Source organism: Falco cherrug, chromosome 7 (genome assembly GCF_023634085.1).
Source record: "Falco cherrug isolate bFalChe1 chromosome 7, bFalChe1.pri, whole genome shotgun sequence".
Taxonomy (NCBI): Eukaryota; Metazoa; Chordata; class Aves; order Falconiformes; family Falconidae; genus Falco; species Falco cherrug.
The window spans coordinates 67,042,336-67,064,571 of NC_073703.1; the positions used below are offsets into that span (position 1 = coordinate 67,042,336).

Below are 22,236 nucleotides of genomic sequence, written 5' to 3' on the forward strand. Positions count from 1 at the left end.
ATTATTATATACTAGATGCTTGGGCAATGCTCTGTGCATTGATACTGTATGGTCATTAAAATAAAGCAAACATGTTTAAGTCCGAACCCTTCCCAATCTCCACTTATGTATACCTGTATTTCCAAGCCAGTCAAAACCAGGGTTGTTTCTATGCAGATATAAAATATTTTGAAGTCTTTGTTGTCCTATACTTTTTAAAAAAGCTTCTTTTTCTCATTAATGAAAATAACTAGGCTAATTTTGAGAAACAGCCTTTGCTAAAGGTTGTTTGGGAAGACAGAAGGGACTCAAAGTGATAGTTTTTTCAGCTGTTAGATGAGTATCTGTAGTACTTGATTTTTGACCAAGAAACTCTTTACGTTCCAGGTTGACAGAAGTTTGGGGCAGAGGAAAACAGAAATGCAAAGTTCTGCACAAGCAGTCTAATATATTCCTTATCAGCTGGTCAGGTTTCATTTCCCTGATATATGCAATGTAGAGTCTTTCATGACCATACAGGCTAAACTTCTGTGTAAATACCAAAGCAGAAAGAAAAATTAAAAAACTTCAAACTTACATTCTGTCCTATCAGACTAAGAAATGCAAACTAGATGTCGTCCTATAAAACTTAAAATGTTTTTTGAAAACATTTTCTTGCTACTTTTAAAACAACTCATTTAACAAAGATGTGATTTGTATCTTTGCAAATACTGACAGCATGTTTGTAATGAGAATGACCTCAGACTTTGGGTTCTTCTTTTTACAAGATTTTACAGAATAAAGATTGAAGATTTTCCCAGGTTTTATCAAGGCTTTTAATCTGAATGAGAAAAATAAGGTAGAAATAAATGGTAGTACTCAGGTTAGCACAGAAGCAATGTTTTCATTAAATGGTATTGAACATTCTCATATGTGATGTCTTTGCCTTAATATAGAAAGGATATTAAGTGAGCCTATTAAATATTAAAATGCTTATACTTACAGTTTTTCTTACTTGGAAAACTAATGCATATTTTCCCGATATTTTTTTTTTTCCTCTATTCTGAAAAAGCTTACTTTCTTCATGACGATACTGTGGCTGGATGGATACTGGACTCACTTGCTAGATTTCAGATTGAAACATGCAGTTTTAAAGAAAAATTATAATGCATGGAAGACAGGAAGAATCACAGTCCATTAAGATAATGAATTCTCAATCATTCATCATAAGTTCACAGTGCATGTTATGGTTGGTGCCAGCAGCTGCCACACTGGAAGCTCTGACCTGTCTTGCCTTTTTTATTTCTGGCTTTGAATTCCAAAACTTGCTGCTTTTGCAGCCTGTAGAGTGTATTAATGCAGTTGGTAAGTTTGTGGTCTCTATATGCAGTTAGACTGGGCTAAACTAAAGCTAGTCTGTTTAAATTACTCTCATTTTTGATCCATCGCAGAACTTTCTGGTTGAGAATTTTCTCAGCCTGTCTTCTTCCCACTCCTAAGGGTTACTGTCGATGCCACAGCCTTCTATGCACCGCTGGTGCCTCGTGCTCCCTGACCAATAATTACCCGCAGACTCACACTTGGCAAACAGCGACTGAAGCCCGGATATTTTTTTCTGCAAAGTTTAAAATTGCTTTAGGAGGTGCCTTAAAATTAGCAGCAATTTATCAGCGCAGAGGTTTTTAAAACTCGGCGAGAACTGGACTTTTGCAGGTGTTTGTACACAAAGGCTGGCTTAAGAGTCTGGCCCCAGACTTGTTGTATTGAGTCCATTTTATGGGCTGCAAAATCATTGACTCTTGCGTAATCGTAATCTGAACTCATAATCAGCAACCTGTTAAGACAGCAAGTAGTTGAAGAATGGCAGCTAAAAAACACCAAGTACTTCATCAGTATATACTACATGCTATTATTTAGCGTGTTTTTTTATGTCATAGGTGTGTTATGTGAACTTGGGAGTCTTTTAGCTTTGCTGACAATCTCGGATGCTGTTTCACCTCACAACTAAGTTTTTGTCATGAAATGGGCTATCTGTTCTCCTGCCTAAGATTTCTTTGCATTTATACTTTACTCTCTCTTTTCTTTATGAGTCCATTTATAAACACATCCTGTACCCCATATGTTTTTTTGTCATATTTGCATAATGTTGGTATACCTTTACTCTAGCAGATAGATAGGGAGAAATATGATACTCCCACATCCAGCCAATATAATAAATTTACCAGCCATTCAGTGAAAAAATAGCCTTTAAGGCTACATTTCTTCGCTGTGGTTATTCTTGAGGTATTACGGGTCTTGTCTAGAAATTTATAAATACAGAGTCATTTCATAATACAGCAATTTTGGTATAATTATTTCATAAATATTACCCAGATTTTCCAGGCTTTTCTGATGGGATGTGTAAATCTTAAGTATGTCAAGAAAAGATTAATGTGAGCTCACTCAGCCCATGCGTAGCTCATGATTAATGGGTCTGACTCTGTTATCTGACAAAAACGGAGAGGCATGAGTGTCTGACGTAAGAGCAGGTCAAGAAGAGGCATAAGATGGTGTTTGAATTCTTGCTTTTCTGGAACATGGAATTATGCGTACTAGCTTCTGTAATGATTGGTGATGGGAAATAACTATTGAGTGAGTCAGAATTTTGCAGGTGAACAGAGGACCAGAGGGATATAAGAGAGGTTAAAAGGGAGCTTGGACAGTTGGAAGTGGCTTAAACTATGTTTTTCTTGGCTTCTGAGTTCTAACAGTCTCAGAGAGAAGCCTTAGGACTGCTTTCTCCTCCTGATGCAGCCCAAGATACCTTTAGCCTCCTTTGCAGCAAGGGCACACTGCTAGCTCATGTTCCACCTGGTGTCCACCAGGACCCCAGGTCCTTTCCTGCCAAGCAGCTTTCCAGCCACTTGGCCCCAGCAGGTACCAGTGCATGGGGCTCTTCCTCCCAAGTGCTCAGCTTTGCACTTTCTCCTTGTTGAACTGTGTGAGGTTCCTGTTGGCCCATTTCTCTAGCCTGGCGAGGTCCCTCATTCACTCTGTTCTATTTAAGACTTGTTAAACTCTGCAACCAGAACTTCCTCAGTCATCACTGTCAGCTTCCTCAAAGGCCTGGACATACGGACAGATGTTGAAACACAATGGCAAGATCAGCGCGCTGTGCTGGACTAAGCAGCTGTTTCGTACAAATATTTTGTCTAGGACTGTGGTAACAGAAGAAAGTGGTAACATGAGCTAGAGGAGGGAGAAGGATGGGAGAGCACTGGTATGGGGTGTCAAGGTGCTATGGGTGCAGGGGAACAGCCAAGTATACCTTTGGACCAACTGACACCCCCTTGGTTGGGTCTTGGTAGGAGCTGGGTGTATTGAGGTCAGGAGAAACATCAGCCCACTGCTGGAAAACTAGAAGTCTTTAGGTTCTCCTTGCTCATTCTTGTAATGGGTATATGGAGTTGGGAAGTAGGCAGAGCCCCCCCCGGGATGATAAGCGTGTACATTCTCTTGATTTATATTTTTACTCAAAATGAAAGTTTTCAGAATTTCTACAGATATTTTTATTTCTTTTATGCAAGTTCCAGAAGCTTGACCGATCTTAAGATGGCGATATTTTTGTCTGTGTAAATCAAATATAATTATTATAATCAGATAATTCATATTATGAAACAGAAAAGACAATTAGGAAATCATCCTCATTTGTTTATTTCTTTTCTACTGAGCTGTTCTTAAACAGCAGCTGTGGGAAAAGTTTGTAATTTGGTTTTGATTATTCTTCAGACTATTCATTGACTATAAAATATATAAATGTATTCCCAGATGGACTGGAAAACCAAAGAGCACTTCATCTAGCAATGACAGGTTGTAACTTAAACAGACATTATAGGCTAATTTTCCAAAGCATTTTCTCCTTTTTTGGATGAGTCAGTCTGCTAGAGATTCATTCAGTTAAGAATTTGGCTTTTGATAACTATCTCCCTTACATATTGCCTGGTTTTCTGCAGCTTCCTGCAGATGGGTGAGATACATAATTCTATGCTCTCCTGAAGTCCGTCATTAACTGGGTTTAAGCCAAAAAACAACAGTGTACATGCCATCCCCCCATCAGAGGTTTAGAGAGCAAGAATGTTGTATTTATTACAAAGTATATGGAGAATTCTGTGGAGGCAGTATGCAATTGCTGTAATTCAATTTTGGCTGGTATACCTGAATTTCTTACTCTGAATGAGGGATGGAATACCTTTGTGGAGCGTGAAATGATTAAGAGTGCTTATATTCTTAATACTTCATTTATTCAATGGGCAAATATGTTTGCTGCTGATGCTCTGGAGTTTTGGAAGGTCGATCGTTGCCACTGAATACTGAGTTCCTAGTAGAGACGGAGCAGAAGATTGTAATTTAGGTGGAGGGAGCACACCAAGCAAACCAAGCCACATAATGAAACAGGAATAGAAATGAGGCAAAGATGGAAACGTTGGGAAAAGGGAAGATAAAAACAGAAATATTGGAGCACAGCTGGAATTGTGTAGGAATTTTTAACGTTAAATTGTATTTACCAAAGGATACTAACTGCCAAACTTCTATTTCTCTAGGAGGTTTATGGAGACTCATCTAAGAACAATTCCAAGTGATGCTTTTTCCAATCTCCCCAACATCTCTAGAATGTAAGTTCTGTTTCTGATATTATTCTTTTGCCTCTTTTATTAAAAATCACATTCCTTCTACAAAATTCTGTGTATAACATCTTCTGAAATGAAAATATTCTTGCACCTTTGCTATCTCACTGCTTACATTTTAGAACTGCAGGTGACAATCCCATTGCTTATAACCTGAACCAGCTATATAGAAAGGCATACTAGGCATTTTTGGATGATTTATGGAAGTAGATTTGGTAAATAAGGCTATAACACCCCCCACTCCCCACTCCTATCAGTTCACAAAATATGACAAATGGTTTCATTCATAACAAATGAACATATTCCATTGCTGGTCCTGGCTAAAAATTTGTTTCCGGCTCCCAGCATTATTTCTAACTCATTTCATTGGAGACCCCGTGGCATTTCTCGACTAGGGATGGACTTTCACCACAACATTATTATTTGTGTGATGTGAGGGGGACTTTCATTGTGTCACTTCCTTTGTGTGTAAACACATGCATGGATACAGCCCACAAATGCACAGCCAGCAGCCTCTACCTATTTGCCTCACAACGATATTTGTCCCATTGAAAGTGGCTACCCTTGCGCTGCACTGCTCGTTGATGTCAACAGTCTTGAGACCTTCTTTTCCTCTGTACTGAATAGAAAGTGTAGTTGTCCTCTTTATGAACCTTATTTAAACAACAATTTTGGAGCTACCATTTCTCTTAAATGAATGCATATCTATGCATTCTTGATTGCCAGAGGAAGAGATTGTTTCCCTCTGCTGCTTTGCCGCAGGAATGGAACAAAAAGCATTTCAATGAAATGCTGAAACAAGAAGCTAATTCTTGTCAGAAATGCATCAGTGCGCTGAAAAAAAAAAAAGTGTTGTAGGGTATACAGATGCAAGAGAAATTTCTGGTTTACACCCTTAAAGTTGCATATATATTAAATCTTGGTAGAAGGGATTCACCTCATATTTCCTACCGACTTAGGACAGGTTGAGTATTGTTGTTATTTTATTATTCAGTAATTTTATTATAAAGTCAAGGATAAGGAACCTTGTTCCTGGGCTCAGGATGATGCTTTGGGGTCACATTCATGAGTAGCTCGCAGACACCTGACCTATAGCTCCCAGAGCAATTCTCCCCACAGCTTCTCCACAGGCAGCAGCATCCCCACATTGCACAGTGTGCTCTGCCAGCAGCCCCATGCGGAGCACAACATTTCCCCTGCGTGCTGTCCCCTCTGTGCAGCGCAGCGCCTCGTCACATCCCATGCACGCTGCTGTCCCACAGCCAATGCCACTACACGGCTGCCCACGCCTCCATGTATCTGCACCACAGTGCTCCCAAGCCTGCCCGCTCCCCAGTGCCAGCACATACCAGCCCCAGCTCAGGGCTCTGATCACCTTCTCCTCCATGTCCTCTTCTGAAGTACCCCTCACATCACCAAGCTGCCCTCCATCAGCAGCAGAGGACAACAGGGGCGGCGTGTGGGCAGCAACACAGCAGCACAGGGGATGCTGAGGCTGGAAAAAAGTGAGGGAAGATGGAGAGAAGGAAGAAAAGGGCAGGAGGTGCCTTGCAGCTACCGCCACATGCTGCTCTGCTTTAAATCGGGTGTTCTCAGGCTCTTTCTGAATGGGCCAATGGTGATTAAAGTGTACCTGCAAACAGACTTGCTTTGAAGCATTTGGTATTTAAGCTATGACTGTATTCATGATGGGTGTTGAAGGCATTTTAAAATTCTGCAAATTAAACACAGCTGGTAGGAGAGGAGGTGCTGAATTGTAACACGCCTTCAAAATGGCAATTTTAACACGCTTCCCCTCTTCTTCTGAGGCAACTCCTTCCAGTTCCGATTGCTATGGTTTGTATTTCTTACACTTCACGTGTTGTATTACGTGCTCATTAGCCAGAGCCCAAAGGTTCTTGGAGGGACTCTGAACACTTGGAAGTAAATGTTTATGCACCATTAATACATGCTTCTGTTTGACATTCCTGTCTCAGAGGAGATTTTCAATGTGTTTCTGTGGGCTTTTGGTTGTTTATCTAGATGACACTAAAACAAATAAAACTACTCCTTTTCCTGTCATCAATGATGATGTGGTTTAATTAATGTACACAAATACAACTGCTTATGAAGCAGAAGAGTGGAGGTCAACACGCAAAGAAAACAAGCTGTTTCCTTCCCACTTTTGTCCCACAGCTGAAAGATATAAAACTGTAACTCAATCAGCTCCAAGCCAAGCAGGATAGTAAAAATGTGATGTGCAATGTGGTGGGAAGAGACGTGGTGGCGGTAGGGTGAGGGAGGGGGGGAATCCCCATTGCCGTTCTTCTGCCTCTTTTCTCATGAGAGCAAAGCACTTGCCCACCCAACGTAAGGTGACCCCTTCTGATCGCAGAGCACATGAAAAGTACCATCTAATTCCTAGCCCCAGCATGGGGTTGCAACGTTTGTTCATTATCAGTTTTTAATTTCATTTTCTGTCAAGCTGATTTATATATAGCTGTTTGCTACATAGAACAATTTTTTTTTTTTTTTACTGTGCCATCGATATAGCCTATCTGTTGGTGTGTTAAAATGTAGGGTCTGTTAAAATGGAATAATTAGTTTTCTTTGAAGGCTGAAACTCCAATTTCCTGGGCAATAGACATTTATTGCTTACAGGAAAACAAAATTAAAGCATCTCACATAAACATCTAACTCAGAGGTACAGACCGGAAATACTTTATTCTATTCCTCTGTTATTATCTTCTTTCCTTTTGGAAGAGGCAAATAGCTTTGTGAAAGCAATACTACTGTAGAAAGAGAATCTCTTGGTCATACGATTTCTACTATTTACTTTCCTGGTACCTTTTCAAACACTGTTGAACACATCTCCAAAGTGACCAATAAAAAGTAAATCTCATGCTAGAAGGGTTAAAATGAGTTCAGGTAATATGCTTTTAGCTCCAGTCTGGAGAGGACATAAATTCCTTTGGAACAGTTAGTGGTGTTAGGCATCTGCTGGATGGGTTGTTAGAGCATGCGCTGGTCACAAGTATTCTTTCCAATTTTTTTAAACATTTAAAATGTTTTTTAATATCCATTGAAAGAAGTAAAAATTTACCTTCTTTAAAATTTCCACAAAATATAAAAATCTGATCCATAATTGATGGTATTAAAAAGCCGTCCTGGATTAAATGATCATATTTTAATTTGCCCTTTACTATTATCACTCTTAATACTGTTACTGGAAAAAAATGGAAAGATTGTTAAAAATCTTTGCTGTTTTGTTTAAGGAACACAACCCAATTAGAGCTGATGTAAACCATCAGTTGGATATTTTTAAGTTAGGTATTATTCTAGGTCTTTGCAGGTCTAGTGATTAAAAGGGAGGAAAGGCACATAATACAGTCTCTTCATTGTTATATTTTATTTTATATTGACATCTAAAATCAATGTCTAAGACTCTTCTAGTCAATTTAATTTTCTGCACTTAAAGTAATGATTAAGTTGCTCAGGGTTTTTGTAACCATGCAAAATATTAAAAACTGAGTCAGTAACTTTGATCAAGAGTATCAAAAGATAGTGCTTAAATGTTGTAATTATAATAATAAACATAAAGAATATACAAGGCATTCCAATTATTTTAAAAGCTCTACAGATCAGAAATATGATATAAAATATGATTAGAAAACTAAATAAAATACAATAATACATCTTTTAAATGCTATTCCAGCATTAATTAATTTTAAGACTAGGAGATATTTTGAAAGACAGAATCAGATAATTTAACCCAAACAGTAATTAGTTAGTTAGTCTGAAAATCAGCACCAGTTAGTTGTATTGCAACTTTATTCACAGTTCAAAACCTTTAACAGTAGTTGCAGTATTATCATCCTCCGAATGATGGTGGAGAGATTCTGTAGAGCTGTTTTCTTATCACATTTGGTAGATTACTGGCAGTACAAATGCTACGCAGTCTAAACTGTGCAAATAAATATTTCTTAAGCTTCTGAGCCACGTTACTCCTTGCATCCTTTACGACATTCACTGTATGGCTAGTTTCTCTCTAAATTCATGTTAAAGCACATTTTTCCCCTCAAAAATCTCAAAACATCGGTCGCCCTGATGATCTGTTTCTTCCCAGAGAAATTGCAGCAGTCGTAGCAATGGCCCAAGGACCATCTTTGTTTCTTTCCTTCCTTTTTAATTCTTTGATACAGAGAAATTTATCTAGGGCTAGATCTCCTTAGAGGATTCCAAGGTGGTCTTAGATGGGGGAAAGGGAAGAAATATGATTCTGAAATGTGAAATTATTTATTATTATTAGTTTGCTTTTGCTGCTTAATAGCACTTGGGGGGGGGGGAGGTATTATTTAACTGTATTCTGCAGTACGGTATGCATATAAGGCATCAGTCAAAATCAAAATCCTGTTAAAAGGTCGTCCCTCAGACACTGTCCGTGTGTCTGGCAGAGTTGTGGCAGCTGGATGTGAAAAAGAGTGAGGAAAAAAAAGAGGCACGATGGGCGCTAGCCATGGCTTGCCAAGGTCTGAGATTTGCTTCTTTTTCTGTTTGCTGGTGTTTAGCTACATCTCCATAGATGAAACGCTTCGGAGTCTGGAGGCCCATTCCTTCAACAGTTTAAGTAAAGTCACTCATATGTAAGTACTGTAATTAAATGAATGAATACAGTGATAAAATAAATTTGGGGATGCTTGAATTGTCATTCTTGTCTCCTTTGTGGCTAAATAGTCCCTTTCTCATTTCCTTTCTCTGTAATGTGGAGCCAGTCTCTTTTTTTGACTTGTGTTTTCTTTCCCCCCATCTTCTCGGTTCCCTTGCTCCTCTGTATCCTCCCATAGAAATGTAAGGGGTGTAGTGAAAAGTGTGTGGGATTCCATTATCAGCTTGATGACAAGTTGAAATAAACTGGCAACTAAGAATTAGTTCTGTCAAATTACTGAAGGTAAGTGTAAAACAGTTAATAGAAGCACCAGAAATAAAATCAGAAGGGACAAGGCACAGAGCAAAATGGTGCTAGCTGGAGACATGAGGAATAATAAGTAATTATTCCAGAAGTGCACTAGCGAAATTAAGCATGTTTATCTGGTTATCAAATGGAATGGGAACATTATGGACAAAGGTGCCTGGGAAGTGGTTTTATACCTTTTTGTTCTGCCCGGTCCTCACCAAATGAGGCACTAGGGTGGTTACGCAGGTGGTAGGATACCTGCCTCCAGGGAGTCCCTGTCCTTCAGCAGTTCCCTGTCAAAACGTGAAGGTCGTGTGTTGAATACAGCTTGATAGGATGCATTCTGCATCTGCTACTCTTCCATGTTTCCATTACCGATCCAAATGAAGGAATGGAAAGTGTGCCAGTGTTGTAAAGCTCAGATGAGTTGCAGTTTGGCATATTTCAGAGAAGGTTTGTGTTTGCAGAGGTTCCACAGGAGAGCACTGTCGGTCATGATGGATCCAGAAAATACTGTCAGAGAAGAAAGGCTTTTGTGTTCAGAAACAAAGTGTGCCAGAAGCAGATACATCTTTTAAGGTTGTTGCAAGGGGTGAAAGCTACAACCCATTTTCTACATTGATGTCTGACAAAGAAAAAGTAATAATAACCTTAGATAATGCAAGATTCATGTTAGACTCTAGGAAATGTTTTCATATGGATAACGTAAGTAAACACTAGAAGTGTTTTCCTAGGGAGATTGTCCCTATCACTGGAGGTCTTTAAGGCTGTGTAATCAGAAATTCCGTAAATCTATTTAATCTTCAATCAGAGAAAGAGATAAACTACATGATCTCTCAACACTGCTTTATTTTCTATATTTTTTTTCCTTTTACTTTACATGGTGTGAAACAGAAAGGTTTTTTAAAAAAGCAAGCAATGATAATATCAGTACTGTTACTGTAGAGAGAGAGCAACCAATGCTGAAAAGCAGAAGTGCCTCCCCTAAGAGTGAGTTTCTCGTGTTAAATTGAAAATCTGGGTTTCAACATACTCAAGGATGTGCCAGTATTGAAAGGCAGGTATGAAAGACATGTCTGGGGAATGAAATTTAGAGACCACTGAAATAGGTAAATGTTTGTGCCTTTTTTTATGTTACTAAATTCATATAGGATGCTAAGTAGTTCATTAAAGTTTCTAGAAGTTATCTGGTGAACTTACGTCTCATGAATTAATTAGACTAATATTCAAATAGTTCTTATTATTAGTTTCATTTTAAAATTCATTTGGATTTGGAACTAAATATATCTTTGTAACTGAAGATAAGTTCATAGTTATTTGTAAGTCTTGACACAGGATTTTATATCATCAAGTGAATTTCTCTGCACATCTGTTCTTGATGTGTTCAAGTTTTTTGAGTGTTTTCCTTAAAAAGCAAAACTGAGTAGCTGTTCATGGACAGTCAGGTGGTGGTTTGACTGGAAACCAAGTACATTTTTAATTTCTATTCTGAGTGCCAGAAATAAAATCTAAAACATTGACGGCCTTTAAAGCACAAATAAGCCAATTGTTAATCATTTTCTGTGCTTTTAAAAGTAATGCAGAAGCTGAATAGTTTGTAAAGTGGCTTTGAATAATTTTGTAAATATTCCACAGGTATTTCTGTTATCTTGTGGGTAGGTAGCAGCATCCTTCTTTTTTATGATCATCTCTAAGTAATTTTAGTTAGGACTGCAAAGTGAAATGTTTGTTCAGGGCACATTTTGCCTCTCTGCATCAATGGTCAACAAAGATGCCTATTAGCCACCTTAGGTTTTTTTTACATCTTTAAAGCACTTCATTCCCAGAAGGACTCAGAATGTTACATTGCTGCTGAACGCAGAATTTAAGCACTGTGTGTTAAGATTAAGTTGTATTTATAGAGCGTGTCAAAGTTCCATTTCAAAAGTCACTTAAGATCAGCTCCCATAGACACTCAGATACCTGGCAACTAGCCTGCTAGGCATTTTTAAGCATACTCTTTGGCTTTATCTGCATTCTAGGTGGCTAAAACTACTAAGTTTTCCTACAGCTACTTTTGAAAGGAACCTTAACTTTCTAAATCAGTGGGTTTCAATCTTTTCACCAATTCAGAAAAGCTTACTGATAAAAGTGCAAACCCTGTCTGATGAATCTACCGATAACAAACTCGCTTTTCTTAGTTTTTTGGATCCTTTGGAAGTAATCCTTTCACCACAGCAGTCTTTTGATTATTATTTGAAAATTACTATCATGTAACATTTAGGCACCTTTGAGTATATTGCTCAAAAGTGATTAATGTAAAAGAAATTGTGAAATCCAGTTTGTGTATCACTATCCTGTTAACTGATGTTAACTGATGAGATCATAACTATTCAAATATCTTTTATCCTTAGGGGCTTAGCTTCATAGGCTCCAATACTGATGGAGCTATAGATACCCTTTAAATCCGTGATTTTAGGAGGGGAATCATCCAGTACTCTGCCATTAATGATGTTTGAGTGTGCAAAATAAGGACAGCAGCACAGTTTATGAATGGAACTGAATTTGAAGATCTTTCTCTTTTTCATGCATATGAAATGAGAGGCCACATATTCACAGCCAGTCAACAGCAAGAGGCACATTTTTCTGGACTAGAAATAGGGAAAATTGGATTTTTCACCTGATTTTTTTTCTACTGCATAGCATTCACTTTGGTCAAGTCACCTTTTATCTTTTTATACCTGTCATCCTCTTCTTTAAGAAAGCTTTGTAATACAATGTTTAGGATGAAATGCAAACATAAATACAGTATACATTAAAACATTACCAATTCAAGGAAATTGAACAGCAGGGACATAAACCTTTCCTCAACGTACAGCTGAATCATATTGATTTCCTCACTCACATTATTTAAGCTTTTCTCTGATTGCCGTGCCAACTGTCTCATCTGGCAGTTTTACATCTTTTATTCCCAGATTAATTAGTTTTTCATTTGCCTTTTTTAAACAGCACATGCCCTCTCATGGACCAGTTACTTCCTAAATCATAATCTGATTGAATCTCATCGCATCATTTTGTGCTTTCAATTTTAGTACCATCTGCAGATGTCGAATTCTTACTTTCAGTAGCCTCATCCAAATCATTACGCAGAATACTATGAGTAACAACAAATCAAAACCTGATCACTCCATGGTACTCCAATGCTTTATCCATTGCCAGGCTGAAGGATGATCTAAAGACTGTCTTTCCCTGGAATATGTTTCGTCCACAACAGAGGAGTATCTGGCCAGGACGCTCATGAGTCCAGCGTTTTAAATGTAGTCAGTGATGGAAAAAAACATGTCAGTTAAAGTTGATGGAGCAAATTCCACTGTTGGGAGTGTGATAGCTACGTAAGTAATGAAATAATTTGAGAGAAGCAAGAGACTGACACGGAGAAGATTTCTTTAAAATACAGAAACAATACTGTTCAAAGTAGCTAACAGACATAAAGAATATTTGAATACAGCACTATAATAGCAGTAGTATGGGTATTAATTGAATCAGTTTAACACACAAGTAAAAGTTAAACCCTTATCTCCCTACAATGTTGGAGTAAACAGAGTAAAAACTGAAGACTTCAAAGGTAGAGCAGAACTAGTTTGTTAGTACAACAGTACATAGAGAGTCTTGGTACCTGTATCTACATACTGATTTATCTACTGTCTTATGTCTCTTTTCCCGCTTTTGTTTCTTAGACAACTTGGTTGGGCTGATTTTATCCCGTAAAAATTATTCCAGTGGCAGAGGTACCCTTAAAACCCAACTTCCTGATACCTGTAAGTTACTTGGCACTATTAGGGCATGGTAAATTAAATACTACCAGTTTCTGCCCATGGAGTCTCTGCCCAGTAGCACCCCTTCTTGCACTAAGACCAGAACATCACCCACGCAACCCGCACCACCATGCCACCTATACCTGTCACCTTCATCAGATTTCTCTATACAGGTAGCAAGAAGTGCTTCCCTCAGCCCAGTGCTCCACGGCTAGTCTCAGGAGGAAGACTGGCACTGTTCTTTCTTTATGGTTTCTATATTAGGAATGGCTGAGAGTTTTTCCAGCTGAGTTTTAAGTCCAGAGCTGGTTTAAGGTAAAGAAGTAGAAGCAAACATACAAAAAGGGCAATACCTTCTGCAGGCGGCAAAAAGGCCAGGAAAGGAAAAGTGTGCGTGTGATGGGGACAGGTATGGGTGGGTTTTTTTTTCAAAAAGATGAAAATTTGGTAGGTCCACTGAGACTAGATGGGGAATTTTGGCACAGTGATTGGTGCAGCCTGTCGTTCTGGATAGAAAAGAAATAAATCTGCTGAAAGGAAGAGGAATGAGAAGGATTGAGGAAAATTGCACTAAGGGCACAGACAAACATTTCAGGAAAATGAGGAAGAGTCATGATGCCAGGCAACGATCAAGATGGCTGGAGGGGCAGCAGCCCCATCAACACACTGACAGAAAGCACCAAACATGACCATAGCCATGATCAGTGTCAGGCCGGTTCTTCAATATGTCCAGTCTAAAAAGCCATCTGCAGACCAAGCTGTCAGCTGGGTAAAAGTATTTAAAGCCATAACTGTGGACAGAAGACATAAGGAATGAAGTCAACGTTACCTTTTGCATCAGTATAAAGCAAAGAGATACACCATGCTCTACCCTGCTGGACATGGCTATATAGTGAATGCTGCGTCCATTTCAAGTCCCAGCATGCGGTTAATTTCAGTGACCTGAGCCATCTTTTGGATCCACTGATGAGTTCCGTAAAAAAGACAGGAAAAATAATACAAAATACTGTTAGAGACATGGAGGGAGTAACCAGAAAAATAGGACATAAAATTATAAGCTAAATAGATGGTTATAAATTGATAGGATTATTATACATCAAACCCAAAAGTTTTCCTTAACTTTTCATTTTACTCTACCTTGCAGACACACAACTCTTACCATCTTCAGAGTAACAGCCATTACCACAGGCTACTGCTTTAATTTTTAAGACCATGCAGACAAAGGATCCATAATCAGATCTCAGGTGCTTCTTCCCCTCTTAAACCAGGCAGTCTCCAGGTTTACTATTCTATTACTATTACTATTTCTATTTCATTTCTTCTATCCAGATGAAAATTCATCATTGTAAGATTGCTCAGAATGCACAGTGGTCTTCAGCTAGTGCTGGCCAGTACAAAAGTTCATCGCAGGCATTGCATTCCTGAAATTTCATTTTAACATTGCTGATTTCTTTTTATGATAAATAATTAATGATCAATGTAGTAAATGCTCCTCCTTTTTTTACAGTGAATTTCGAAATCTTAGAAACTTGGATTACATAGATCCAGATGCCTTTAAGAACCTTCCACTTTTGAAATACCTGTAAGTATTTAGCACCTGTAACAAGTTTGCATTTAAGCTTCACAGATGACTGTGCTATAGCTGGGTTTTTTTCTTTGCATTTCTTTGTGGACCTGATTGCAATATTTTTCACTGTTGCTTGATTTTAATGACAGAAATCTGACTAGGGTAGGGGGTGGAACTTTGATGACTTTTGCAAGAAAGGAAAACATGTTCACAAATTCATCAGTAATTTCATCATTCTTAATAATGGGAAGAAGGGACACAACAGAAATATACACGTTTTATATTTAAATAGGTATTTACACAGGGTTTTAAAGCATATCTGCTAGATAGATGTGAAAAGGCCGTCTATAGACACCAGATTTCATATGTCCTCTATGGCAGAAAGAAATCCTGAAGAATTCTCTGTATTCCCATGAAGTTTCTAAAAAGCAGCACAGAGTAACCAAACCATGAAATTCTAAAATTATAGCACAGGAAAAAGAGATAAGAAAGATAATAACTTCTGGGATTTTGAGTAATGTTTGGAAGACTCTAAAAAGGACCGTGTGTGCTGTGGGGAGGAGGGAAGATTTTTCCTATAGATCTGAAAGTAGTAAAAAAAAAGTAGTCAAAACAATTTAATTTCAGGAAAATAGTTTTAAAAATTGATAATTTAATTTTCTTAAGTTATTTCCACTCCACAGGAGTTCAGAAATAAGGGGCATTAACTGTATTCACATTTCAAGACAGTTTCCCTTTTTAAAGCTATTTGAACAGCTCGTAGCATCAATGAAAGAGGACTTGGGGGTCCCAACTATTGTCTGAAGCAGCCTTAGTATCTCAAGTGAATCCAAAGTTATAGGGTTTTTTTCTCCGTATTCACCTCATAGGCTGCTTCCCTCTGCAGATCTACTTAGCTGTCTTATCATATTGTGTTCCCATTTTTTAGATTCTATAATTTATCATAAAACTGTTATTTTGAAATTTTTTTAATTGTTCTTGCATTCTTTGATTTTGGGACAGCTGATTATAAGTGAACTGATTGACAATAGAGAGAATGAAATAACCGTCCGGCACTGCTGAATGCTTTCAGTACCTTGTTTGCTGTTGTTCAGTGATCAAGTACACATAATTCTTTCTGTTGCTTCTCTCCTTCAGTGGTATTTTTAATACTGGACTCAAAGCATTTCCAGACCTCAACAAAATCTACTCATCTGATGTGAACTTTTTACTGTAAGTATCTGTCCTCACAGCTGGTGGGAATACTGCCATCCTCAGATCCCAAGAAAACCTGTGGTGAAGGTTTCTGTTCTGGAGAAAAAAATGCTGACACAGCACTTTTTTGTCAAGCCGTATTTCAATTATCATTAGTACCAAACCTGAAAAATGCCAGGTCACCTAGCACTAGACATTTGACCTGGATGAGAGATACGGACACACAAATGCATTGCTCTTGAATTAGCCAAGGCAAGTAATACACAGCTTCCGCAGGCCTTCTGCTTTATTTTGGTTTGGCTTTGTAATGGCTGTGAAATACCTGAATTAGTCTGAAGTCAGACTAGCGTGACATACAGGACCTGGTCTGACATACAATGACTTCGTGTTAGCAGGCTGTATCAGCATTCTTCTAACCAGTTTGTGCTGCCATGGTGAGCTCACATTGCACTTCTTCTGATACTACTCTTCCTTGAGCTCCTATATTGCTCAATCATAACCTCTGCTGGCCACACGCCACCTTTCTTCTGACCCTGCCCTGAGCACAGAAGGCTCAAAAGCAGAACTGGACAATCTTGAGAGCAATTGTTTATCATGACACCCGTAAAAAGCTCAGCATTGGATGAGCTCACATTTTTAGGAAGATTTTTGGTGAAGACTTATTTTACCCAAACTATGGTACAATTAACATTTTAATAAAGACAACAGAAAAGGAGCTTTAAAAGCAAATTTCCAAAGCTAAGAAATAAAGCAGTACTTTTAAGTTGCTAGTCCAGGAGTACCATGGCTTCATGACAGCCTTTGGCTCAGGCTGGCACAGCATGTCCTTAAGAAAGACAACTATCCATCTCCCTTCTGTCGCTCCTTTTTCCATAATAGTTGAATAACATGTTGAGATTGACAGCATAAGCTTCTATGAACAATTTGTCTAAATACCCTTGCCCAGCCTCACTTACAGAGCCACATTTCAGACACATGTCTATAGTCCCACCAAAAGACCAAAGCACCAGGACTGACAGTTGGCTACTTTTAAGATAGATGTCCTAGGTGGAGCCATCTCTCATTAATTAAAGCCCTCAGCTGGAAAGAATTTTCCTATTAGCAAACTTGGGTAATTTAGTTGGGTTTGTTCACATGAGGCAATCCTACATAACACAAGATCTTCTTCCTTTCTCACACCTTAAAACCCATTTAGCTGAGCTAAAGACACACCTTTCCCTCCTTTTTTTTTTATTTTTTATTTTTTATTTTAACGTGGCTTGAGGCAAATTGCAGAACAATTTCTTGGAGAAAGAAAATAGGAACAAAAATGGGGGCAGAGACATCTCCTAGTATTATCCTTAAAGATGTTTCAGAATCAAAGGGTTCTGCGGTAAAAAAAGCAGGTGTTTATTGTTATTCAGAAAACAAAGATGACACCCATCCTTGTGCCCTAACCTGCAATTTAAGTGCAAATTCTGGCTTTTAATGAAATGAAGGAGGAAGAACAGCTCAGATGAAGACTTTGGAAACCGGCACAAAGTAAAAATATTTTGGTCACTACTTAGTCTTAGAGAGAAGTTAACAAGCTTATACTGGAGCAGTGTTCAGCTGGAGGAGGCTTGGCTGCTGGGTGGGCTGTGTGAAAGGCTGTTAAAAAGGAGAAGTTTTATGCTAGAAGGTGCTTACAAGGATGTGATTAATTGTCAGGCGTTGTTTCTCTGCTGCTAAGGGACGTTCTTAGCCAAGAATGGTCAGTCCCTACTGTATGCATGGTCTCCCATTGGCAAGATGAACTTCAGAGCGATGTAGAAATGCTGATTATTTTGCTAAAGACTCTAGACCTGTAGTGAACAACAAGATCTTCCCTCCCAAGGATCTTTTGATACTAGAGCTAAGCCTTGTGCTAGCTTGTGTTCCATACCTGGAGCTGCTGTGTTTGCCTTGGCTGTAGGCTTCTGAGATTGAAATTTAGTCTACCTAGAGCTCTGAGGGATGTCTACATCTTAAGAGCTATTAGGGAGTTCCTCAAAGACCATTTAGCTTAGGCTAAGCTCTATTAAATTGTAAACTAAACACTACGTTTACTAAGTAGAAAGAACCAAGAACTAAATAGGCTAGATGGAATAGAAGCCATTTATATGACCATCTGTGTCCTTGCTTCCAACCATTTCAGTGACTTTCTAAGTGGCAGATACCAAAACATTATTTTATTTCTACCTTGAAAATTTTTGATCAATATTACTAACAAAAACAAACATGGGATTTATATGCCACAGACTTTTTATAGACCTGCATGTTCAAGGGAGGTATTTCTAAACGCTGCTATTCAATAAAAGATCGCCTTTTTGTTTCTTTCATCAAGAAAAAAATCTGCTCTTGAAGAATAGGTTTCTAAATGTTGAATAATGTATAGCTGGGGGAAAAGCATTAACTGTATTGGTATTGGCCCTTGAAGTCAAGCAATTTGCACGTAAATGTTTGTTTACAAAAAAGTGAACCAACCTGAAAAATGTCAAACTAAAATAACTTGTGGTGGAAACCACGTATTGGTAAAAACTACTTGGAATGAAAATGGTTGTAGTAGTGTTCAGCATTAGCACATACATATGCACACATATAGCAGAGAAAAGGAATGAAATTGTTCCTGTCACGTGCGGGATTGTTAGGACTTCTCAGCCCATGGACGTTACGGTCTGGCCTTGCTAGACCACATCTAATCCATAAGCTGAGGAAAAGAAAAATTTGCAGAGTATTTTGGTTTCCAGGCTCTAACATGATTCAGGAAAGAGCAGGAAAAAGGACAAAACAAACAGCCCCTTGTTTCCACCACCTTTTTTCTCCCTCCTTTCTCCAGGTTAGTCATAGTAAAATCTCTTCACTTGTTCTTTGTCCCTTTCGTCACAACAGAGTTTTGGTCTGAAGATGCATAATATTTATTAAGACTGAAGAGTGGGAGTAAAAAAAGTACTTAAGAAATGACAGGTGGTAAAACGCTCATTGGGACAGGAGTTGAGACTGATCGCTAGGTTAGATCGCACAGCAAGTTGTTCCCCTCGTGCTAGATGCAGTTCTATAAAGTGAAAAGCCTCTGCTCTGGGCGATGCGTTACCTATGTCTCAGCTTAGCGAGAGAGCAGGGTCCAGCTCTGAAGGCACTTGGCTGGCTCGGCTGGCACTGCAGCACTATTGACTTTGCTAATTCTCTGGCTTATGAGACAGGACCTGTCTGTGCTGTTACCTGCTACAGTCACCAAGGCTCGCACAGCACGCCAGGGCTCGCAGACCCCCCTGCCCCAGCAGCTCGCTCCCTAAAGTTATTCGACACTTTTATCTACTATCAAGGCAGAGAACAATTAATAATAAAACTGTTCTGGAGAAGCACTGTTTTGGGCAGATGTTTGATTGTGATGTTTTGTCTCCTTTTCCAGTGAAATTGCAGATAATCCTTTCATGACTTCGGTGCCTGCAAATGCTTTCCGTGGGCTTTGTAATGAATCTCTAACTCTGTAAGTTCTTCCAGTTTAAGTCACTTAAAAGTGATTACCTCTCTCGAGCGTATGGTAAAATCTTTAAAAAAAAAAAAAATCATCCCTGTTCTACTCTCTACTGGTTTTTAAGAGAAACACCATAGACAGATAGTATCCATAATCTAGTTTGCATAAATCCTTAACTTCTGACAGTGATTTGAATCAGGTCTGCTGCTTTTCTTTAAACTGGCTTGACCAAAGTGGTTTTGCTTTTGTACGATCCTAATTCCAATGAATGGTTATATTGGAGAAAATGAAAGGGAAAGGTTTGCAGAGTTCTCCTTCTGTACAGCTACAGCATGGTTAGAACTGTGTCTAACTTTTTTGCAACCTAAGTGGTACATACTGTGAAAATTAATGGGTGGCAAATGTGTCATATCTGAAAGAAAATTGTTAAAGAAAATTCACTTATGCAAGTCACACTCTATGTGAGCCACAAGAATGGGTTGAGGGGAGTGAGAATGGCTGTAATGAGTTATGACCTGAACTAGGAGGAAAAACACTAGAATGAAAAGGAAGAATTCTAAAATTCTTTAAAAAATCTTGTGCTGTATGGGAGCAAAAGAATTAATTCTAAAAATTCAGGAAGGCCTGATGGAAAAATCCTACCTATCCTGCTAGGTACTAGTACCTTTAGCCTTCCTTAATCAGTCCTAGCAGAATTTGGTTTCCTTGGTTTTAGATTGAGAGTGGAATGTTATAGCAAAGTGTTCTAGTCTAGTTCTATCTGTGCTGTAAAAAGAAGTAAAAGATGGCACATCTGCCACATGGTATTCTTGATTCAGCTACACTCAAGAATGCTGCTGGGTATTCATTTGACCTTGGACTAGAATTGCTGCTTCTTCAAGAGATTAAAATTAACCCAACTATAAATGTGCTGTTGCCAAGAAAAATGATACAGAAGATGTTAGGTATTCAGGTATTAAAGCAACCCAAAATACATTAATTTTGGTTGGTGTGGTGTTTTTTTTTTTGCTTGCAGCAAACTCTACAATAATGGTTTTACCAGCATCCAAGGCCATGCTTTTAATGGGACAAATCTGGATGCTCTGTAAGTAGCAGATCTTCTTTCAGAAAAAAGTTATGTAATAAATACTCTATACTTGTTGGAGGCTCTCAAATACGTATCTTATTCTAATTATTTTAATTAGAGAGGATCCTGATTTCAGCTAGCAATAAAAATAACAGCATTCAATGTCTTTTGCAGTGTGCTTTCATTTGGTATGTATAGTTGTAGTTCAGAAATAAAACCATGCCAGTTATTCCAGTGTGAATTTTGTTTTGGTTTAAAGCTACAATAAAATTTATTTTGATCAGTTAATATCTCTAAGACAATTTGGAAGATAATTATGCTGGTTTACTTACAAGACAGTTTATTTTAGGAAGTGTAGCACTGATAATGGTAGCAGCCCTTTTCTGCAAAGCCAAGTGTTGTAAGGTGTTGGAAGCGATTCAGAGGAACAAGTCACTTGCACTAGAAATGAGAGATGGGCAGCTCAAAAGCATGGAGCGACCATTTCACCTTTCCCTTCGCCTTCTTATTGCAGTTTCTGGAAAACTAATACTTAGTGAGTGAATAACCTTTTTACACCATACCCCAAATCATCTGCCTCAATCATTCACACAGACCAAATCTGAATTTCAGAGGCTCCACGCACTTTGGCAGAGCTTACTTTGGCCCTGCCAAGGCTTGACTGAAAAGTCTGGCTGGCAGGCTCATGAGAAAAGAGATTTCTTCATTGTGAACTCTTAAATTAACTGGAGAGGCATTAGGATGGACATGATTATTTGCTTTATTTTAAATTGGGCTTGGAGTTTATAAAATCATCCTTCATGTGGTCTTAATCTTTCCAAACTACCTCTTTTTTTTTTTCTTTTTTTTTTTCCCCTCCCTAACAGCTAGATAGAATTCCTAAATTTTGAAAGGTTAGAGTTAAACTAAAGATCTGGGATAGGTCTTAACTCACATTAGTTCAGTGGCTTTGAACTTTCATACGAGAAAGGCAGTTTTTCATGATGACATAGTGTTTGTACTAGAGCTTACAGAAATCACGAGATGTAAAATATGGCAAAATGAATCCAGTGCCTTGACTGAATCCCTCTAAGCTGTATATGCAATACTTAAAACCTTTCTGAGCCTTAGCCAATATATGAACTGTGTTGGCTCTTTCATTTCTTACATTTTGATGATGCACAGGTCGGAGATGATTCTGTAGGAAATTTTCTTTTTGCTTCTCTGATAGTGTGCAAGTGCTATCGCTTCTGTGCTCTTTGGAATTTTCCTTATTATTAAAGAATGAAGTGAAAATGTAGTTTTAGAAGATTTGGAGTCTTAAACATTAGCTTCATTGGACTGGGTGGAAATAGAGAAGCAGAAACACATAATAGGTTCTGGAGACACTGCTTGCTTACTTTCAGAAAAAAAGTTTGTAATTACTGTTCTTTAAGGGTATTTCAGTATTCCTTAAGGCCTCAAGGGTAGAGGGCCTTACAGGCAGATCTGGATAGACTCAAGAGCTGGGCAATCACCAGCCATATGAAGTTTACCAAGAGCAATGCCGGGTTCTCCACCTTGGATGGGGTAATTGTGGTTAGACATACAGACTGGGGGGTGGGAG

The 22,236-nt window shown here is 38.5% G+C and overlaps 1 protein-coding gene across 1 annotated transcript in view; it reads left to right on the top strand.

The window, feature by feature from the left end:
- The window catches only part of TSHR (thyroid stimulating hormone receptor), a 69,296-nt gene that overhangs the window by 21,108 nt on the left and 25,952 nt on the right, over positions 1–22,236 (top strand). The window contains exons 2-7 of the mRNA XM_005438747.3: positions 4,539–4,610; positions 9,170–9,244; positions 14,857–14,931; positions 16,054–16,128; positions 19,520–19,597; positions 20,601–20,669. Coding sequence (XP_005438804.2) covers positions 4,539–4,610; positions 9,170–9,244; positions 14,857–14,931; positions 16,054–16,128; positions 19,520–19,597; positions 20,601–20,669 — 444 coding nt within the window. The remainder of the gene's footprint in view (positions 1–4,538; positions 4,611–9,169; positions 9,245–14,856; positions 14,932–16,053; positions 16,129–19,519; positions 19,598–20,600; positions 20,670–22,236) is intronic.